The 22,840-nt window shown below is 36.1% G+C and overlaps 1 protein-coding gene and 1 pseudogene across 1 annotated transcript in view; both read right to left on the bottom strand.

Moving 5' to 3' along the window:
- The window catches only part of LOC107713498 (semaphorin-4D-like), a 48,770-nt pseudogene extending 37,466 nt beyond the window's left edge, over positions 1-11,304 (bottom strand).
- An 8,803-nt stretch (positions 11,305-20,107) lies between these two features.
- LOC107713605 (synaptic vesicle glycoprotein 2C-like) overlaps positions 20,108-22,840 on the bottom strand; it is a 37,915-nt gene continuing 35,182 nt past the window's right edge. Inside the window, exons 10-12 of the mRNA XM_016519176.1 lie at positions 22,025-22,228; positions 21,770-21,929; positions 20,108-20,545 (exon numbers count right to left, since the gene is read on the bottom strand). Coding sequence (XP_016374662.1) covers positions 20,362-20,545; positions 21,770-21,929; positions 22,025-22,228 — 548 coding nt within the window. The 3' untranslated portion in view covers positions 20,108-20,361. The remainder of the gene's footprint in view (positions 20,546-21,769; positions 21,930-22,024; positions 22,229-22,840) is intronic.

Below are 22,840 nucleotides of genomic sequence, written 5' to 3'. Positions count from 1 at the left end.
AACAGAGCTGTTGTAATGATTATTATCATTATTATTGTCTTACTTTTTATTTTATTTTACATAACATTAAAATTACAATACTAACATTTATGAATGTTGATAGAGGTCTTGCTTTTTCTCAACTTTTATTTTGGCGGAAACGCGCAGGAAGACCTCAGCGCTTCTTTTTGTTGACAACAGCAGATTTATAAATAAGTCTCATTACGAATACGTCGTACGTATCGCATTGTCACATGCCTTGTAAAAATTCATAAAAATGTGACTGAGCAACTGACGAGTAACAATGTTTCAGGGCAGATTTTCCTAGCGCTTTGGACTTTGAACCCTGGTTATCAAGCAGATCCGCCGCGTGTTCGTGCAGCGCTGTCAATGCAATTCGTGCGTGTATTAGAAAACATAACGTTCTGCAGTTGTCAAGCATCTATCCTACAGTTGCAGAAGGTACAAAATGTTGTCGCAAGGCTGTTATTCAATATTAAAAAGCGTGAACTAGGGATGCACCGAAATGAAAATTCTTGGCCAAAGCCGAAACCGAACAAAATGAAACACTGGGCCGAAGGCCGAATACCGAACACGGTTTTTCTAGTTTTTTTCCCCATGTACTTTGCCAATTTTTTTCACCATTGCATAAATTAAATAGCCAAAATGTGCTTTTAACTGTTTTGTCTTGCTTTCCAAAGAAAAAAATCTATTACAAAACAACAATTAAAAAATATTTAACACAGAAAATGTTTTTTTACATTCTAGCAGACATTATACCAACAAAGCACAATTTAACTTAAAATTAATAAGTTAGTAAAATAATATTTTTTGGCCATCAGACCCCCTTCTTGAATCAGGCATGTATTTTTTACTGTACAATTAAAAGCAGCATAATATACCTCTGTAAATAAATACAATATAAATAGGGATGCACCGAAATGAAAATTCTTGGCCGAAGCCGAACAAAATTAACCACTGGGCCGAAGGCCGAATACGGTTTTTCTAGTTTTTTTCCCCATGTATTTTGCCAATTTTTTTCACCATTGCATAAATTAAATAGCCAAAATGTGCTTTTAACTGTTTTGTCTTGCTTTCCAAAGAAAAAAATATATTACAAAACAACAATTAAAAAATATTTAACACAGACACGTCATTGTTCGGTACAATTTATTCGGTCTTTTCGCTTATTCGGCCGAACACCGAAAGAGCTTTTTTTTTGCTATTTTCGGCTGTATAATTTTGGCTGCCGAACATTCGATGTATCCCTAGTATGAGCAATAGTAATAGCGATGCTTGACATGCAAAAGGACAAGAAACACACTTAAAAATTCAAAACTTAACCAATCAATCAACAGAATCTGTAAAATGTAAAAACTAATCTATTGGCTAATGGCTAAATATTTTTAAAAACTGCAATATGCATCCAATAACATAAAAAAAACAAGATATATTATACTTAAACTGACCAAATGCCTGCAAACCAACAGAACCCATAAAATGTGCCATTTCTCAACTAATCTATTGTCTGCATGTTTTAAATAAATAGCAATAGGCATCCAATAACATCCAAAAAAAATTAAAAAACATTACTTAAACTGACCAAATGCATTCAACTAAACAACCAACAGAACCTATAAAATGTGCAAGTTATCAAATAAACTACTGCTTGTGTTATTAAAATGTGCAATATGCATCCAAAAATATTCAAGAAACATTATTTAAACTCATCAAATGCCTTCAAACATCCAACAGAATCTAGTTCAAGTCTGCAATTAATCTACTGCCTATATGTTAAATTCACAAATGCATCAAATTTAAAAAAAAAAAAAAACATTACTTAAACTCACCAAATGACTTCAAAGAAATAACGAAAAGAACCTATAAAATGTGCAAGTCTACAATTAATCTACTGCCTATATGTTAAATTCCCGATATGCATCCAATAACATCACCAAAAAACAAAAAGCATTACTTAAACTCACCAAGTGCCGGTAAAGACGCTCTGAAGCTCAGAGAAGACGACCACAAAATCCACAAAAATGCAAAAAAAACAAGCCAGAATCATTTCAGAGTCTGCGGTCTCATACGTGTCTGTTTGCTTCTAGACGTGTGTATAATTTAGAGTAAATCTGCGATTTTCTGGGTGTCATAAGGGTTGATGGTTGTGTCTGGCTGTGGATGTCTGAACACGAGCGGATGAATATGATAAGACATTCAGACCTCCTCCTTCCCCTCTCACTCTCTCTCTCGCTCTCCCTTTCTGAGAAAAGCATGTGCCAAACATCACTGTCAAGCAGAAACGGCTCTCAGATCAAGACGGTTTAACCTCAACGTTCACTCTCAGTCAAAGCAACAATTAAATATTAATGTCAGATAATAATACGCTCACACACACACACACCATTTGAAGCGCTGCCTCTGTGACAGGTGCAAAACAATAACGGCAGATCAGCTGGTGCGCTTGCATGCGTGTGTGTGCATCGTCGTGCATACTTGAGACGGCTGACAACAGAATAAAATCAATGCACATGCAGCACAGAGGGGGCTGGGTCAGTGTTTGCTGTGCTTCTATTGTTTACAGGGTCATGGCGTGTCCATAAGGCACCGAGACGCACCGGTCGGCTCTCTAACCAGGCCTGGGCAGAGTTCTGGTTTCAAGCTGATCCACTCTTATCGCATTTCTTTCTATCCTAAATTTAACCACTACACAAGGGACGACAACACAGACTCCTGATCAGAAGGCAAAACTTGAGCTGATCTCACAAACTGCTCTGTGTGGATTTAGCTATTAAAATGAGTCTGAAAACACACACACACACAAAAGATATTTATACCAGCAGAGCACAGTAGATATTTCAGTAGTGTTTTGATTATATATGCACAAAACCATTATCAAACGGATTAATTATTCATAGCTGAAGCAGATATATGCACTTTTTTCTTTCTTTCGTTCAAACAGTAGTATACTCTTTTTCAATGGCAAGTTCTAGAAAAAAACTTTGAAAATGAATATAAAATGATCAAATATTAAATTGTTTTGAGCTTCAATTTTAATTGAAGCATGTCAAGTTCAATATAAATATCATCATGAATATTTATGTACATAATACATAATTTTTAAAAATTTAATTCATCATTTTTATTATGTTACAAAACAAGTTGATAGTACAGAGTTATAAAATCAGTCATTTACACTGAATATTTTTTTTTTTTGGAGTTTGTAAATAAAACAGATTATTGCAGTACATTTTTACAAGAAAATACTATTTCAGAATTTTTACTTCAAAATTGCAAGCTTAATTCAATGCGTTACTTCTCGTTTCTTTGTAATTATTTCTGAAATTATCCTTTATTACATTTTACAATTTGTGAAATCTTACACCAGTTTTTTTGTCTATCAGATTTCTATTCTAAAATTGAGCCTCTTAATTAAAAAAAAAAATCACATTAGATAATTCGAGGGTCTTATGAAAGAATCACATAGTGTTTGCACTGAAAAAAATGTGCATGTACATTCATTTAACTGCATCTCATCTACACGCCAATCATTTACCCACTTTAATTTGCTTGTCTTTCCTTGTACCTGCTGGCTCGGTTTGAATTAATAACTTCTCTCTCCGAAACCGTCGTTCTGGAAGAACGGCCACAGACTGTGACTCCTTGTTTTGATTTTAAAGGGAGGTGTGCCAGTGAAATTACATCAGTTCTGCCTTTTTATTGAGAAGTATAAAGCCGCAAAGCTACAGATCAGTGATCGTTTAATAAAGCGTCCGAATGGACTGGGAAGCTTCGAGTTGTGAATGTGAGAGTATGTCTACAGCAAACTCTTCAAACACAAACATTACAAAAGAGTACAAAAGACCCTGTTTTCAATGCAAATGCATTAACATATTAATATTTACATTTCGGTTAACAATGTTGCACTCAACATTCTAGAATGCTGGATAATGTTACAATGTAACACCAAAGAACACAATGAACCCTGAGCAGCCTGAATGACCATGAGTCAGTGTACTAGAGTAGATGTTGTTTGTAATTGGGTACCATGTGTCTTTCTGGTCAGCACCCCAACGGAGAAAGTCACAGGATTCTCATGAAACACAAGCAAAGATACAGATCCTGCCGGTTTTCAGCCAAATTCTGCCATCATATGATGAAGAACAGGACATTTTCACTCAGAAATTGCAAGTAAGTAATTACCAAGAAACGGCAAGTACATCGAATGAAATATGACATTTTGAAGTAAAAAGCCAGAAATAAAAAACATACTCCAATAACCTTTAATTAAAAAAAAAGAAGAAAGTCTTCTGAAGCCAAACAAGTATTATTACATTATTTTAATCATAATTACATTACATAATTACATATTTTTCCCACCACAGTTTTAGAGCCTTAATTGCATATTAACAATCCAGTGTGGCGCTATAGAGAAAATATAATTAAATATTAACTTGACCTTCAAGGGGGGCGGGGCGGGCCGCCCCCCTAAAATAATGGCAGGGGAAACACTGCAATCACATTGTGCACGATCACTATTCGACATATTTGAATGTAATAGACTAAAAGAAAGTGCAAATGGGATTTGTGCGCTGTAGTTTGGAATACAGTGCACTTGGAATTGAACTCACAAGTTTAAAAGGTCAGAGAGAGGGCTGAAAATGATCATGTTAAACTAAATTGCAACTGTTTTGGTGCAAGAGACCTTGACGAGCTTCAGGGACAAAAATAAATGCTACAGAAGTGTAAAATACAGCCTCTCTAACACAAGATGTTTTGTACTGGCCCAGGAACACTATTAAGGCACTGACCGCTCTAACGTAACATTTTTCTCCACAGATCTGTTTCTTTTCAAACACTCCCTTCAGAAGCATTTCATCTCTAAATTCGTGTTTTACTGCTCAACTCCCTAAACAACACAGAAAACAGTGGCATTAATTAAATCATTAATAAAATTAATGGTCCTAATTTGGCATCAATGGTTCCATGAAGAACATTTAACATCCACAAAGTGTTCTTTATAGTGGAAAAAGGTTCTTTAGATTATTAAAATGCTCTTCAGACTAAGAAAGAAGGTTCACTTAAAGGTTCTTTTGGGAACCTAAAATGGTTCTTCTATGGCATTGCTGCGGAAAATTATCTTTCAGAACGCTTATTTTTAAAGGAATAGTTTATCCAAAAATTTAAATTTAAATTTTCTTGAAAATGTACATCCAAGATGTAGATTAGTTTGTTTCTTCATCAGATTTGTAGAAATGTAGCATTGCATCACTTGCTCACCAGTGGATCCTCTGCAGTGAATGGGTGCCGTCAGAATGAGTCCAAACAGCTGTTAAAAAGTTAAAAATGTCTTGATAATGGATTTTTTTTCTTACAAACACGCAGCTTTTGGCTTCTCAAGACATTAACTGATGGACTGGAGTGCTGTGGATTACTTGTGGATTATTGTGATGTTTTTATCAGCTGTTTGGACTCTCATTCTGACGGCACCCATTCACTGCAGAGCATCCATTGCTGAGCAAATGATGGACAACATTTCTCCAAATCCGATGAAGAAACAAACTCATCATCTTGGATGGCCTGGGGATAAGTACATTTTCAGCAGATGTTCATTTTAGGATGAACTATTCCTTTAAGAGTGAACAAAGACCAGCACGTTTCACTGGAAGCTGCTGCTCTAAATGCAAACAGGGAATAATTATTATCATTTCCCAAGAAAGAATTTGCTGGCATTAGTCTTATCTGGTCAAAAACAACACCCGTGTCCGATAACTCGTGGCACGCAAGAGAAATCAAGCCAACCCGACACAATGAGTGCTTTGAGATGCTTCAAAACAGCCGGAATGGCCTTCCCATCAGCCAATAAATCGATTACCTCTGGAATGAGCCTGTTTTAGGAATCTGAGGTTAAAAATGATTATCTCACACAAGCGTGAGTCTCATCCTGTGACCCAACACAACCTGGTGCTCATTTAAATCCAAATTTACCCTATTTACTTCAATATACGTGTTTTCTGGTCTCATTGTGAATGAAGCATCAGTGCATGATGTTATGAAGAAAAACTAAATCTTCAGAAAGTCTCCATAACATTTCCTCAACTGACTGATTAGCTGATGGCCCTGTTATTTTTCAATCACCTGTCAAATAGAGACATTTCCATTCAATGAAGTTACAAAACATCTAAAAAAGTACCAAACTGGGTGGTTTATTTCAAATCTCTCTGGCTTTAACTAATGCATTCCACTTCACTGACTGCAGACTCACACCTCTGACCTTCACAGTTTCTTCACATGCCAAGAAATACATGGACACCAGAGGATAAAGGTCAAGGAAAAATAAAAATGTGTGTGGGCCTAAAAATGACAAAAGAGAAGAACAGGGAGGGGAAAAATAAAAAAAAAAAAAAAAAACACAGTAAGAATCAAAAGCATCAGAGAAACTCCATGTGACCACATTTGACCAACACCTGACCCTACATTCAGGCTTATAAAAGAAAACAAGTCACAGTTTCCACAAAATATTCAGCAGCACAGCTGTTTTCAACATTGATAATAACCAGAAATGTTTCTTGAGCAGCAAATCAGCATATTAGAATGATTTCTGAAGGATCACGTGACTGAAGACATTACTAATAATATAAAAGCAATCGTTATAAGACTTTTTGTATACATTTTAATTCCTTTGTTTAACCGTTCTATCTGATTATTAGACAGACGTATTAGATAATCCATATTAGACAGAACTGAACGACAACAGCGAACAAGAGGGAGAATGTAAGCATTGTGTGCTCAGGCGCTGCCATTCTCGATCGCGCCATCAAAATAAAAGTCCCGCCTAGAACGCATCGGCCAAACAGGAAAACTTATCGGCCAATGCCGATATTTAAAAAATGCCAAATATCGGCCGATATATCGGCCTTGGTGATATATCGGTCGACCACTACTGAAGACTGGAGTAATGATGCTGAAAATTCAGCTTTGATCACAGCAATAAATTACATTTTAATAGAGATTCACATAGAAAACACTTATTTTAAATTGTAATAATATTTCACAACATTACTGTATTTTTTGTCAAATAAATGCAGCCTTGATGAGCATTAAAACATTTAAAAATCTTACCAACCTAAGTGCATACAGTAATAAACAATATTTGCAATAAGAGCTGCAGATTACACAACTGTAGCTTAACTATGACATCTATCTATAAACACTGCTCCCAACAACAACATTCAACACATTACACAAAATTAATTATTTATGTTTCCAAGGCATAGAAACACATGTGCATGACCAACAAAGTAAGATGCAGTGACACACAGCGCTGGCCGGTCAACTGAACCATAACGCTCTCACTGGCCTCAGGGCATCATTATTATTCAGCCCTGCTATCGATTACCAAGCACTGCTTTACTTGCTGTGATTTTTCAAGAAAAGAACCAGAAACAGCAGCCATATGAAGAAACCCTATGACTGATCTGAGACCTGTGCAGGTGTTGGGGGCAACATAAACGAGCCCTTGGTCAGATTAGAGGGGTAATTATTCTCCAGAAAGGTAACAGAATAAGGGCGTCCTCCTATCTGTCCATATCCTTCTCTCCGCACTCCTCTGGGAGATGGAGGGATGTTGGCAGAGGGACACAAAGCACAACTGTGTTCGGCTCACAAATCTCAAGAGTGGCACTTTTGTGAAGTGAAGGAACATTAGACGCAGTGGACGGGTCTTTTTCAGCATCCACAATGTGGACGGAGCCTTAAATCAGGGTCGGACAGCGGATAGGACATCGATGTAAAGTTTGGATCAGATTGCATTTCACTAGCATGCAGAAAGCGGTCGAAACTAATGAGAGACCCCTGCTATCTCTTTAATTCAGGTCTAAAGAAGGTCAATCGCTGCATTGATTTTTAAAGCAGGACGCTGCATGCAAAAACATTGTTTTTTCATGCATTGGGAAGTTTTGAGATTTTCAGACTAGTGGAATGAACATTCAAAATACACTTCTAAGTGTTTATCTTTGCACTTTATCTACTTGCATTTGTAGATTTCAATTTCAGTACATATCTTTAAGGCTATGATTTTTTTTTCTCCATTTCAACAGCACTTGCATGCACCAAACTTTACAGTTTTATTCCTATCTATATTCTTATATATTATTTTTGTAATATATATATATATTGTAATAAATATATATATTATTGTTTTCACTGAAGGGTTTGTTCATTTATCATACACCTGATTTTATACAACACTTTATACCTATACCTATTTTCTGATTTATGGAGTGATAAAAAGAGAAATCCAAATCCTCGCAAAAAAACTTTAACTCAAATATGACAAAATAAAATAAAACAAACCAGGCTTTATTCAATGTTCAGATTTATGTTCTGAAAATATATGCATTTTATTGTATATTTAACTAGATAATGCCTCATATGCATATTTAGACATAACATTTAAAAAAAAAACTTGTAATACAAAAAAAGTTTGCAATTCTTATTGCAATCAATCAACTAGGGAAGTATGGTGGTATCTAGTCATTTTTGTGGGTGTCTTCCCTTAAATCATGATGAAACTGTCTGAAAACCCCAATAAGTTCAAATTCAGACATTAAAGGGTCCGTTCACCCAAAAAGAAAAATTCATCATTGAAAACAGCATGTGCATTTTCAGGTGAACTATTCCTTTAAAACAACACTTAAATAGGTCTGAATCTCGGTGGTTTTGTTCTGAAAGGCTGGTTTGTGGTTATCGACGGGCTGCTGGTGTTCGTTCACAGGGATATTGGTTGCCCGTCTGAGCCAGCGCCAGCTCATCTGGGTTACATGATTCTGTCACATTGGACCATGAAGGCAGGTCATTGTCTGTGCCATCGACATGAACCATGTTTAGAAGAACATACACTATATGACCCATTCAGGAGATCATTTCCTCATTAAAAATGTCCTGAGGGACTAATTTAACACCAATTTTTTTTCTATCCATTAATCTATAATTTTTTTCTGTATCTCCAGATTAGTTGATTATTCCTTTGATTAACATACCAATAAATAATGACTGTGACTTCTGCTATTAATTTTTTAAAAGTTTTATTCGACTAACCCTAAGCCTTTCTCATAAAAATACTTAACAAATAAATACTAAAATGATATTCATAAATAATAATATTTAAGGTTGCAAAGGCATGGTAAATTTCCAGAAACTTCTGGAAAGTTTCCAAAAATGTCCAAAAAAATCCTGTAAAATTTTCAGAAATTTACCTGAAGTTTTCTGCCCCTTTGCAACCCAAATAATAATGATAATAATAATAATAATAATAATAATATGAAGGAATTTATCAGTAATGTAAATGTCTATGACAACATAAATTAAAGGGGTCATATGATGCTTTTTTAAAGATCATTATTTTGTGTATTTGGTGTAACAGAATATGTTGACATGCTTTAATGTTCAAAAAACACATTATTTTTCAAATACTGTACATTATTGTAGGTCCTCTATGCCCCGCCTCTCTCAAATGCTTCGTTTTCTACAAAGTCCCTCCTTCCGACAAGCGCAGTCTGCTCTGATTGGCCAGCTGACCCAGTGCATTGTGATTGGCCGAACACCGCAAGCACGCGTCGGAAATGTAACGCCCCTTACCATAGTTATTCATCTTTCAAAATAAATGTAAAGACAGAGCCCGAAAGTTAACTTTGATAAAGAATATCTCGTTGGTTTTGAGACTTTAGTCTTTGCAACTTCAGGGATCTCATCTATACACAATCAGCTTGTAACACTCCAAAGAGAAAGGAAAACTTGAAATCGCATCATATGACCCCTTTAAGCCCAACAATGACTAGTGCTGATTATAACCAGAAATGCACTTGTATTAAGTTACATGTCAACTTTCTTAACTTTTTAATTGCGATTATGCTAAACTTAAGAATTAGTTTTAACAATTTTTATTTTTAATAACATTATCATGTTTATTTCAAACAGATTCACAAAACCATTTCAGTTTTAACAATTTACAGCAAAATACCAAGCAGTCCCTGAAACAAAGAATAAATTCTATCATTTCAGAGGTCAGGTTTTAGGCTTTAGGAGTCAAGAGGTCATGGACACACAGGCGTTTAATGCTAACCCTCTGCTGACAGGCTATATTCTTCCTCTTACCAGCCACTTTTACCTGCTTCTATTTTAGACAGCCTTCAGGCACCTGCTCTTAGATACGAAAGAGTCACTCTGTGTTTCAACGAACATGTTTTAAAAAATAGAGGAAGATTCATGAAGTTTAAAAAAGGGACAAATGGACAAAGATACATGAACTGTCTTGGAAAATACAACATATGTCAGTGCTTCAAATGTCAGCTAAATGCAGAATTACATTAGGGCCTATGTCATACACAATACTTCTACTTTAAACAACATTTTTAGACTATTGTACATGCAATTATGAAACCATATTATTCATTGAGAGACTGCCTACATGTAAGCTTTTACTACTTATATATTGCTTAATGCATGTCACATGACCCCTACAAAACAACAAAACCCTTCATATCAAAAGTTCATATCTATGTTGTCACCAAATGCATTAGCATTGCTCACATAGATTTGACCAAGTTTGCACAACCTGACTAGTTCTCAACTAGCACTCGCAGAAAATGCACAAAGAAAAAAAGCCTGTTCAAAAATGTGGTCTCATTTTGAACTAGAAGACTCTTTTGTTGTTCAGATGAAAAGTCTGGGATAATTTATGCGAGTTTGACTGCAGACCTCCACATGACCCTAAAATGCCAGACTAACATTAAAAGAACACAACTAATCAAACAGCACGACAGATACAGGTTAACCGTGTCTGAATGAACTTATGCAAACAGTTAAAGTGAACGAGAGAAGACAGCGGAGTCGCTGTCAGCCAATGAGCGTTTGTCCTTAAAAACAAGCGAATATTTCCCTTTTGTTCCATTGTTTCGGAACCAAATATAAAGTAACACTGAATAAAGCAGCAACAAAACGCATTCAAACATCTGAGGAGGGTAAAACTGACGCGTATTGTCGTGTAGAGGAGGAATAAACCTGCTGTAAACGATCCAGCCGCGAAGGAACAAGTGCAGCTCAAAGTCCTCAAAGCTCTCGAGACCAGAGTCCATAGAAACCGGAGGAAAACAATCGTCAAACCCTGAAAACGCAGCGAATGAATCCCGCGCAGACACTCACCCGGGCGGCGTCAAGGGTTCCGCTCCTCCGCGCGGGTCAAGCGTTTAAAGTTTAAAGAGTTTGTGAGAGCTGATGCCGCGACCTGACGCGTTTCTCCCTCTCAGCAGTGTGTGTGTGTGTGTGTGTGTGAGAGAGAGAGAGTGAGCCAGCAAAAGAGGTGCAAATGAGATGCTTACAAACGACACGATATACATTTTATTTTTTAGATTTTAATATATTATATTTTTATTTGATACATATTTGATTTTAAAACATGATTTAAATGTTTTAGGTAATTATATTAGGATTTTATGTTTTTCTTAGGAAACATTATATTTATGAAAGTAACTAAAGAATACAATGTAACATCGTATGTTAGAACAAAATAGGAATAATAAATATTTAAAAAATGGTAATATTATTTAATATTTAATTATTTATGTTATGTTGTTTATGAATTTTATATATATATGTGTGTGTGTGTGTGTGTGTTAAATAAAATATCACATTAGAACTTGCAACAGCTTGGTTAGTTACTATAAAGATAAAACCTCATGAATAGTCTTTTTAAACAAATCGGTTAAGTGAATGATTCAATGACTGGTTCCTAATGGCGGTCACTTGTTTCATTCCTAAATGAATCAGCTTTTTTTGAACGAATCGGTTGAGTGGATGATTCAATGAATCAGAGTTGTTAAACAAATCGGTTGACTGAATGATTCAACACATACTTATAATACAGTCACTTGTTGCCACCTACTGGTGTAACTGTGAAAACTGCGGTAAGTGGCTCTGAAAAATCCATTAATACACAGACAGTATGTCTGTAACCAACAAAAATATTTTACAAATATATTTAAAAAAAAAGATATTTTATCAAAATAAAGTATTTTAGTCAGCCTTGTAATAAAATTATTGATCTATTTTAAATGTTTCTTTTTTTTTCAGCCCTGAGAAGTTACTGAAGCTGACAGGATTTACCACATAATTACATACTACTTCAAGATATAGACCGAGCCAGGCAAAAACATCCTTCACTTAAAATAGTGTCTTATCAAAAGTGGGATGTTTTATAAACACGTCAAACTGAATTATGAAACGATTCATTATAAATTCAAATGTGTATAAACTGCTGCCTTCATATCAGAAGCCGTTTATGTGAGTCATGAATGATGACAGATGTACTTGACTTAATGTTATACGGTTGAAGAACCGAGTCCTGGTTGTGTTTGAAAAACATAATTCAGGGTTAAATATAGATATATGGATTTATAGGGAATATATAGTAGAATATGTAACGTTATTGCACCTGTAGGGTCATTGTATTTACGTAAACTGCATTTTGAAAGCTAACCTGTGGTCCTAGTGTTACATAACCTCAGTATGTGAGGATCCGTGTTACACTGTAACCTAGATTTGCTTTAATCCCGCAGCTCTGAGGACAGAGGAGTGTTCGTTTTTGACCTCTCTGTCTCAGCTTATGGGCCTTTACATTACAGTGGACGTTTATAAGATATAAAAAGAGGAAAAAGAAACATTTGTCTCTTCACAAGCAAGCTGGAAGAAAGAAATGAAAGGCCCCTTGTCGAAAGGTCAAAGGTTATGTGACATTTTCTGCCCGTGGAGGAGTGAATCCAAAACATGAGTATGGAGGACAGAGCAAGCATTGTCTTTTTCCTCCACATTACCATTACTATTCATTTTTATATATTTTTTTGTTTTATTACAACATATTTCATGGCCTCTTTTAAAAAGCTAATTCTCATAACCTGTGTGACCTGTGCTGTTATCCATCAAACCTTCCTCTGGCTACTAGGGTGTTCTATGTGGTTGCCAGGGAGCTGCTATGTGGTTCCTTGGATGTTCTGGATAGTTGCCATGGAGTTGCTATATGGTTGCCAGGGAGTTGCTGTGTGTTTACTCAGTGTTCTAGGTGGTTGCCATGGTGTTGCTTTATGGTTGCTAGGGTGTTCTGGATGGTTGCCAGGGAGTTGCTATGCAGTTGCTTGGACATTTTGAATAGTTGTCATGGAGTTGCTGTATGGTTGCCAGGGAATAGCTATGTGCTTACTATGGCGTAGTTTTAGCTCACAGATGAATTTTGTTTATTGTTAATTTGATATTTCTTTTTCACAGAACTCTGTACTCATGTGATGCAATTCAAATGTGACCTTTCTCCACATTACCATTACTATTCATTTTTATATATTTTTTTGTTTTATTACAACATATTTCATGGCCTCTTTTAAAAAGCTAATTCTCATAACCTGTGTGACCTGTGCTGTTATCCATCAAACCTTCCTCTGGCTACTGGATATTTAGCTTTGATGATTCATGCAAACTGTTTCCATCTGTTTTCACATCTTGTTTTCATAGAGTGACCCTTTGTACTTCTTTATCTGTTACACCCTGATCAGCCGAGCTAGAAGAATTTTACAGAGAGTGATTTGAGGTAATGACACTCCTTACACAGATGCAGTATTTACTTACACACAGAGCTGATAAATCAGCTGTAGTTTAGTGTGTGCTGGTGTAACACAGATAACGTGTTCATGGTATCTGTACGTCACGCTCTGAGTGCTGTGTGTAATGCTGATCGGTCACTGATCGTAAACATGCATGTGCTGGATTCAGAGTGTCACATACACCTGTGAGGTCACAGAATGTGAGGTATTTTATGATCAGATCTGACCTATGTACTGTAGATATGAACTACAGGAATCAGATCAACTAGATTCTGACATGTTATGAAGAAAAAATTAGTAGTGCTTGTGTGTGCAAAACTACTATGATACTAGGGTGTTCTGGGTGGTTGTCAAGGTGTTGCTATGTGGTAGCTTGTGTATTCTAGGTGGTTGCTAGGGAGTTGCTATGAGGATGCCAGGGTGTTCTAGGGGGTTGCCAGGGAGTTGCTATGTGGTTATTAGAGCACAGAATTGCTATGTGGTTGCTAGGATGTTGCTATATTGTTTCTAGGGTGTTCTAGGTGGTTTTCAGGGAGTTGCTATGTGCTTGCCAGGGCACAGTGTTGCTATGTGGATGCTAGGATGTTGCTAAGTGGATGCTAGGGTGCTCTAGGTGGTTGCTATATGGTTGCTAGGGTGTCCAAGGTGGTTGCTAGGAAGTTGCTATGTGCTTGCTAGGGCACAGAGTTGCTATGTGGTTGCTAGGATGTTGCTAAATGGCTGCTAGGGTGTACTAGGTGGTTGCGAGGGAGTTGCTATGTGCTTGCCAGGATGTTCTCGGTGGTTGCCAGGGAGATGCTATGTGGTTGCTAGGTCACAGAGTTGCTAAGTACTTGCTAAGGTATTCTAGGTGGTTTCTAGGTGGTTGCCAGGGTGTTCTAGGTGGTTGCTAGGGTGGACTAGGTGGTTGCCAGGGAGTTGCTATGTCCTTGCCAGGGGACAGAGTTGCTATGTGGTGCTAGGGTGTTGCTATATGGTCACTAGGGTGTTCTATGTGGTTGCCAGGGAGCTGCTATGTGGTTCCTTGGATGTTCTGGATAGTTGCCATGGAGTTGCTATATGGTTGCCAGGGAGTTGCTGTGTGTTTACTCAGTGTTCTAGGTGGTTGCCATGGTGTTGCTTTATGGTTGCTAGGGTGTTCTGGATGGTTGCCAGGGAGTTGCTATGCAGTTGCTTGGACATTTTGAATAGTTGTCATGGAGTTGCTGTATGGTTGCCAGGGAATAGCTATGTGCTTACTATGGCGTAGTTTTAGCTCACAGATGAATTTTGTTTATTGTTAATTTGATATTTCTTTTTCACAGAACTCTGTACTCATGTGATGCAATTCAAATGTGACCTTTTGAACATTCTACTGTTTCCCAGCAGTAAAAGCTATAATCCTTATCATAGTGCAAATGATTATGTAAATATATTTTTTTGTGGTGCATACAAGCACATACAGGACTTCTGAATAGAGTTCTTTCTATTTTACACAGCATGCAACATTTGTAAACATCATACAGAAAATAGTTGCAGTCCTGCTGATTGGTTAGTTCATATATGACGTATAACAGCTACTATGTATGCAAACTATTAAACATTCTCTCACCCGTTTCCATTTCAGCTGCTCTTCTGAGTGACTTAGGGTGGAATGGATCCGCTAGGACGCAGAATTATCCTCAGACACGCCTGGAATCCAGATCATGGAGATTCCAGCAACAATCAGGCCTCCGGAGAGGAGTTTGCTGGTCTAAACCCGACTTCTACAATTCTAAATCCTGGTTTAAACCACAAATCCAGGACAAAAATGATCAGCCGTGTTTTACACCTGTGACCATTATAAGTAACAGAATGGTTCAGTAATTTTAATAATATTTTTTAATAATTATGCAAATAATAAAAACTAATTTGATATAATTCTGATAATGAATAATTTGTTTTTATATTATTATTAATTTTATTACATAAAATATTTTGTATGTTTAATGTAATATTTCTAATAATAATAATATAGTACATTTATTATCATTATTATTATGCACCTTGAGGATGTTGTGAGCGTAATAAATAATGTAATTATTAATGTAATAAAAAACTGTAAATTTTTCATGTTTAATGTATAATAATAATAATTTATGCTGCATATTGAGGATGTTGCGAGCTGTTTTTCAGCAGGAACAAATTCAAAGACAGTGACAGAGGGACAGAGAGACAGAGAGACAGACAGAGACAGAGGCGCTGGCGAGTATCTAGTTTCAGTCGAACATTCCTGCAGGATTAAACTGTCCTTGAGTCAGTCAGACACCAACAGATTCAAACCTGCATGTCATTACTGAAGTACACAGCACATTTCACCACAGTCCCGGACTCCCGGTCCAATAAAAGTACAGGAGTCTAGTTCACATATCAACACTAACACAATGGGAGATGTTTGGAGCTCGTGCTCCATCTAGTGTCGAAGCATCGAGCAGGGTTATCTATTATTTGTGTTCATCATATTCATTAGAAAATATTTTATTTTCTTTAGACATCTTTCACAAATTATGAGCAAGTTTTTTAGGTGTTATATAATACTATTATTATATATAATATATTTACACTATATATTAATATTACAATGAGATAATTTTAGTGTACAATAGAAAATATTAAATTTTTCTAAAGCATCTTTCACAAATTATGAGCACGTTTTTCTAGCTATTTTCAGGTGTGTTATATATTACCATTATTACATATATTTATACAGTTTGTATATATATATATATATATATATATATATATACTATTAGACCATTTTAGTGTACTCACATTCACCATTAGAGGTCACAATATAACACATTTTACATCCACAAGGGTTTTTATCAATTCAAGCAGGTTTTGTATTAGATTCATATAATTCAGATTACGTATTGTGATTAATCTGAGTTATTAATTATTTTATGTGGCCCAGAATATCAGTTTATAGGATGAATTCAGGTAAAGTGAATTGATATTTAGATACCCAGAGGTCTCTGAAAAAAAGAGCAGACGCTCTTTAGAGTCTTATAATGAAACTCTTTAATAGCAGTACATCTGGATCCAGACCGGATCCACCTCAGTTTCCGTTCACACTGTACATGGCACTTTTTACTTTCTTTTCAAAATAAAATCAGATATATCTGAGATATTTGGCCAGTGATGTCACAGACACTTTGACAAAATGAATTTGACGGCAGACGTGTCGTTGGCATGCCAGATCCACAACCAATCAAAACCCATTTCAGAACAACATCACACGCTCACAATAATGATACATTCATCTTTCAAATCAGGAATTAACTCGAAAGCACAACAGACCAATCACTGCAACACAAAGTCTCAATATGCACATGCACAGGTGTATTTAACCACGAGATATCACACTTCTTTTGTATTTTTCAGATAGGCCACTTGAATTTGTTTCCGAAATTAATACAAAAAAACAATGCAGTTGAAATAAACAGTTCAGGAGTTGCACCAAACAAACATTTCGTAACTTCAAATTCATTCCTCCCATGAACTGAATTTGTTCAAACTTGTAAAAAAAACTGCAAAAAATACCTGTACGACACTGAATCCTCTTGTTAGCTTAAATAACACCCAGAAATCACACAACCAGCCAAAATAAACATCTATAGACAGAAAATAATGTTCATTAAATACAAGATATCTACACATACACATGAGGAGACATTCGCATACACATCTGACAATGAAAAATTATGTTTCAACTCAACAGGCAACACTTTACAACATTTAGACGTGTACAGCAAATGTTGTCACCCATGATAAGTTCAAAACAAGTTTATCTTTACTTTCCCCACATACACACACAATAAAATATCATTAAATTAGGCCAGAAACATATTTATACCCAAGTACGTGAATGCAGACTCCATCTGCAATATCTCGGTGTTGACGCAGCGGACTAGTGTACTTGTGTGAGTATGTTTCTGGTGTTTAGTGTACTTCAGTGCATGTAGACAGCAGCAGCAGGGCCTGTACGCCATCAAGATCAGACCAGGCTGAATGGCTTTTATTATTTTCTAAGATGCGGCCGTATTATATGGAAGCCCGTTTCCGCTACTGAAAAAAAGGTAATTGCAACTTTTTATCTCACAATTCTGACTTTTTTTATTTTATCAGAATTGCGTGATATAAACTCTCAATTGCAAGTTACAAAGTCAGAAATGCAAGAAAAAAATCACAATTGCGAGATAAACGTGCAATTGTGAGAAATAGTCGGAATTGCGGGATATAAACTCACAATTCCGACTTTTTCTCTCATCATTGTTATATAACTTCACAATTGCGAGTTATAAAGTCAGAATTGTGGGATATAACCTTGCAATCGTGAGAAAGTCAAAATTGTGAGACAAACTCGCAACTGCGAGAAAAAGTCAGAATTGCAAGAAAAATGTGAGAAATGCGTGTTTAAAAACTCGCAATTGCGTGTAACAAAGTCTGAATTGTGAGATATAAAATCAGTATTGTGAGAAAAAAGTTAAAATTGTGAATTTATATCTCGCAATTCTTATTTTATTTTTTGCAACTGCGAGTTATAAAGTCAGAATTGCGGGATATAAACTCTAAGATATCTACACATACACATGAGGAGACATTCGCATACACATCTGACAATGAAAAATTATGTTTCAACTCAACAGGCAACACTTTACAACATTTAGACGTGTACAGCAAATGTTGTCACCCATGATAAGTTCAAAACAAGTTTATCTTTACTTTCCCCACATACACACAATAAAATATCATTAAATTAGGCCAGAAACATATTTATACCCAAGTACGTGAATGCAAACTCCATCTGCAATATCTCAGTGTTGGCGCAGCGGACTAGTGTACTTGTGTGAGTATGTTTCTGGTGTTTAGTGTACTTCAGTGCATGTAGACAGCAGCAGCAGGGCCTGTACGCCATCAAGATCAGACCAGGCTGAATGGCTTTTATTATTTTCTAAGATGCGGCCGTATTATATGGAAGCCCGTTTCCGCTACTGAAAAAAAGGTAATTGCAACTTTTTATCTCACAATTCTGACTTTTTTTATTTTATCAGAATTGCGTGATATAAACTCTCAATTGCAAGTTACAAAGTCAGAAATGCAAGAAAAAAATCACAATTGCGAGATAAACGTGCAATTGTGAGAAATAGTCGGAATTGCGGGATATAAACTCACAATTCCGACTTTTTCTCTCATCATTGTTATATAACTTCACAATTGCGAGTTATAAAGTCAGAATTGTGGGATATAACCTTGCAATCGTGAGAAAGTCAAAATTGTGAGACAAACTCGCAACTGCGAGAAAAAGTCAGAATTGCAAGAAAAATGTGAGAAATGCGTGTTTAAAAACTCGCAATTGCGTGTAACAAAGTCTGAATTGTGAGATATAAAATCAGTATTGTGAGAAAAAAGTTAAAATTGTGAATTTATATCTCGCAATTCTGATTTTATTTTTTGCAACTGCGAGTTATAAAGTCAGAATTGCGGGATATAAACTCTTAATTGCAAGAAATAAAATCAGAATTGCCAGATATAAGCTAGCAATTTAGATATTTTTCTCGCAATTTTCATGTCTCACAATTCTGACTTTGTAACACAATTTAACACACAGTTCAAATCACGCAATTCTGACTTTATAACTCGTAATTGCGAGTTTGTATCCCACAATTTTGAGAATTTTTTTTTAGAATTGTGAGATAAAAAGCCGCCATTAACTTTTTTATTTTTTATTCAGTGGCGGAAACGGGCTTCCACAGTATCACGTCCTGTCATATTACACAATTGCATGTACGAACTTCCAGTGGAATGTGATGAAACACGACATATTTCCACCTAATGGAGCAGTAGAGCTTTCCAAAAGAAATCGGACACGCGCTCAGTTCTGCTGTACGATGGATCGCTACAACCTACGAGAAGCCGACGGGAGGGTTTTAGAGGAAGGAGGCACGGAGAGGAAGCAAAGGCCATTCAGTTTTCTGAGGAAGAGTTTGCACATGGACGCGTAGCAGCTAGAACTAGGGTTATCAAGACGTCTTCAACCCTTAAACCGAGAGAGACAAACACCAAATGAAGTCCGTCGAAGCGTGTCGGTGTTCTTCTGCTAACTAAATCATTATAAAAAGCAGAAAATGTAAACTGCATAATCGTTATTGTCTTGTTTAAGTATTGTTTCGGCGGACGTCACCGGAGAATCGGACCTATGCTAACAAAAAAAGCTGTTATCGCTTATGTCTACGTCTCTAAATGGCCTTTTTTACTCTCGCATAATTTCAAGAAAAGTAACATTTTAATAATAATAAAAAAAAAAACATTAAAATCACCTGAATTTTTTTTGTGGTCAGCTTAAAATAATACAGATAAAATACTAAAAATAAAAAATAACTACATTTTCTAATTAAATAAATAATTTTCAAAAATAATTCTGCCCACCCAGATTAGGTCGAAAACTCACAGTCTAAAAACAGATTTCGACACTTTTTTCATTTTTACATTTCATAACATAATAACATTTGATTTACTGTAACAAAGGCATCAACATCTAATCTTTTGATCTGAACTGGGCAAATTCAACAGAGAATAAACATCTCTAACTGAATAAATAACACACTTTAAATGAATAAATGAAGCAAACACGTCATAGTCGCTTCCACCTGCACCCTGAGCGTGTCCTGCGTGTTTCCGTGACGACTCAGGGTCAGAGGTCACAGGTGTGGTGGGGTCACATGAGGACGTTGTTGCGGGTGTCGGGGAGCCGCAGACCCACCAGGCCTCCGGCGACCAGCACAGACGAGGCCAGCAGGATCGGGATGGATTTTGTGATTCCCACCAACGACCCAAATATTAGATTCCCCAAGACTGCGGCCAGCTTACACATGGAGTTACAAAAGCCAAAGCCAGTTCCTCTGCAGGAGACACACACAACCAGTGTTAGCAATATCAGCAGTATTAGCAGTGCTAGCAGTTTTCTAGTAAAGCTGTAGAAAGCTTTGACATCTAAAGGTCTTTATGCATGACACTGCCACTGATCATTTCAACTATAGCCAAACTACACTTTTGATAAAGTTGTTAGCTAAGCGAACTACACTGAAGCCATTTTTTGGGGCACAATATTTTTAATTAGGATATTATTACATTATATTATGTTTTGTATGATTTTATGTTATTAGGATGACAGCATCAAATAGTAATAAACATTTATATTTAACACAACTGATAAAACTGTAAAAAAACAACAACAATACAAATAAACAATATAAATAATAAATAATTATAATTCATAGAAATTATTAAAGTAAATAAATATAAAAAATGATATATTTAACACAACTGATAAAACTAAAAATTGAACAATACAAATAAATAATAAAGTATAAATCATGGAAATTATTACATTAAATAAATATAGAAATTATATATTTAACACAACTGATAAAACTGTAAAAAAATAAACAATACAAATAAACAATATAAATAATAAATCATAGAAATTATTAAATTAAATATATATTTATATTTTTATATCAATTATATTTTTATATGATTATAATATATGTAATTACATCAAAAACAGCAGTATTTATCTATACTAGCTATAAAAAATGATATTAAATGCAGCATAGGGAGATCTAGGAACAACAGAATAATTATTTAAATAAAAAGGTGAAAAAACAAATTTTTAACCATTTTTTAAAAGTTATTTTTTAAAATGCTAATAACAACTTTCATTAGTTTTCATTTCTGTTTTAATTTAATTTTAGCATATTTTGTTATGCACTTTTTTCATTTAAAAAAAAAAATATTATTATGTTTTTTTTCCCAATTATTTATTTCAGTTGTAGTTTACTTTTTTTCAAAGTTTATTTTCCGGCAATCTTAGTGCTTTAGTTTAACATATTTCAGTTAGCTGCCAAAACATCTTTAAGTTCTTCCTTTAATATTTTAATTTTTTTCTACTTCATTTCAATCATCAAAAACGTTTTTAAAGGTTTTAGTTTTAGTTAATGATAACAGCACTGTAGCTTGATGCACCACATGTCAATGCATTGAGTAAAGTTGATTTGAGTCAAGTGAAAGCATCTTGTGATCCGTGTTTAGTAGTGATTGTGTGTATTTGTGTGTCCATGTACCTCCTGTTGGTGGGATACAGTTCGGCCGTCACCACGTCCAGTGAGTTCCAGGCCGATATACTGAGTCCGTTATAAAGGCAGAGCATCGCTATCATCATGGACTCACTGGTGCCAAACCACAGAAAGAAACAACTGATGCCAGACAACACCATCGAGCCGCCTGAACACAACAACACACAGCAACATGACATCCGACGAGTTTAAGTATGTGGTGAATCTGGTGAAGTTTTTGGTGAATCTGGTGAAGTGACTGACCTAACATGCTCAGACGGCCCACTTTATCCATAAGGAGGGCGGAGACTATGTTGCCTGGCAACACGGCTAGCGTGCCGAGGAAGTTGATGAAATACACCCAGTATGCGCTGTAGTCGTCATCAAACGTCATCTGACAGCCGGTCTTGTTGTGTGCAAACGTGGAGTTGATCACAGAGGAACCGATGAATTTCGAGTCGTCGATATCTGAACGAGAGAAGAGATATATGACAGACTTACAAAAGTTCTTTAAAAACCTACAGAGAATAACACAGTGCTGTACAATTAAGACAGACAGACAGACAGACAGATAGATAGATAGATAGATAGATAGATAGATAGACGTTTAGAGCGATAGACAGAACAATAGATAAAACTATAAATAGACAGATAGACAGACAGATGCTGTACTGCCCCCCTCTGGTCACAGTTTGAACTACATTCTGTCTCTTTGACACAGGAGGGTCTTTAGGGAGTTTTTCACTCTCAACTCATTTCCAGCTCATTTCATTGCTGTAGCAGCTCTGAAACGACTTCATTAGAGACATGAACTCAATTTCCCATGAGGCCTCTGCTCTCCCTCTCTCTGCTGTCTGTGTTTGTGTTTGTTCTGCTGAGTTGTGGAGATTGTGGAAGTGTGTAAGGTGGCTTTTCCTGAGTCAGCCGGACCCTGAAATGACCCGATCGCTGTCTGCTCACACACACACACACACACACACACACGCACACACACATCACACGCACGCACGCACGCACACACACACACACCACACACACGCACGAACGCACGCACGCACACACACACACACACACACACCA

The sequence above is a fragment of the Sinocyclocheilus rhinocerous genome, unplaced genomic scaffold (genome assembly GCF_001515625.1).
Source record: "Sinocyclocheilus rhinocerous isolate Xijiao unplaced genomic scaffold, SAMN03320098_v1.1 scaffold1937, whole genome shotgun sequence".
NCBI classification, from domain to species: domain Eukaryota; kingdom Metazoa; phylum Chordata; class Actinopteri; order Cypriniformes; family Cyprinidae; genus Sinocyclocheilus; species Sinocyclocheilus rhinocerous.
Note: the sequence above shows the minus strand (reverse complement) of the source record. Positions and strands in the feature narration are given on the sequence as shown.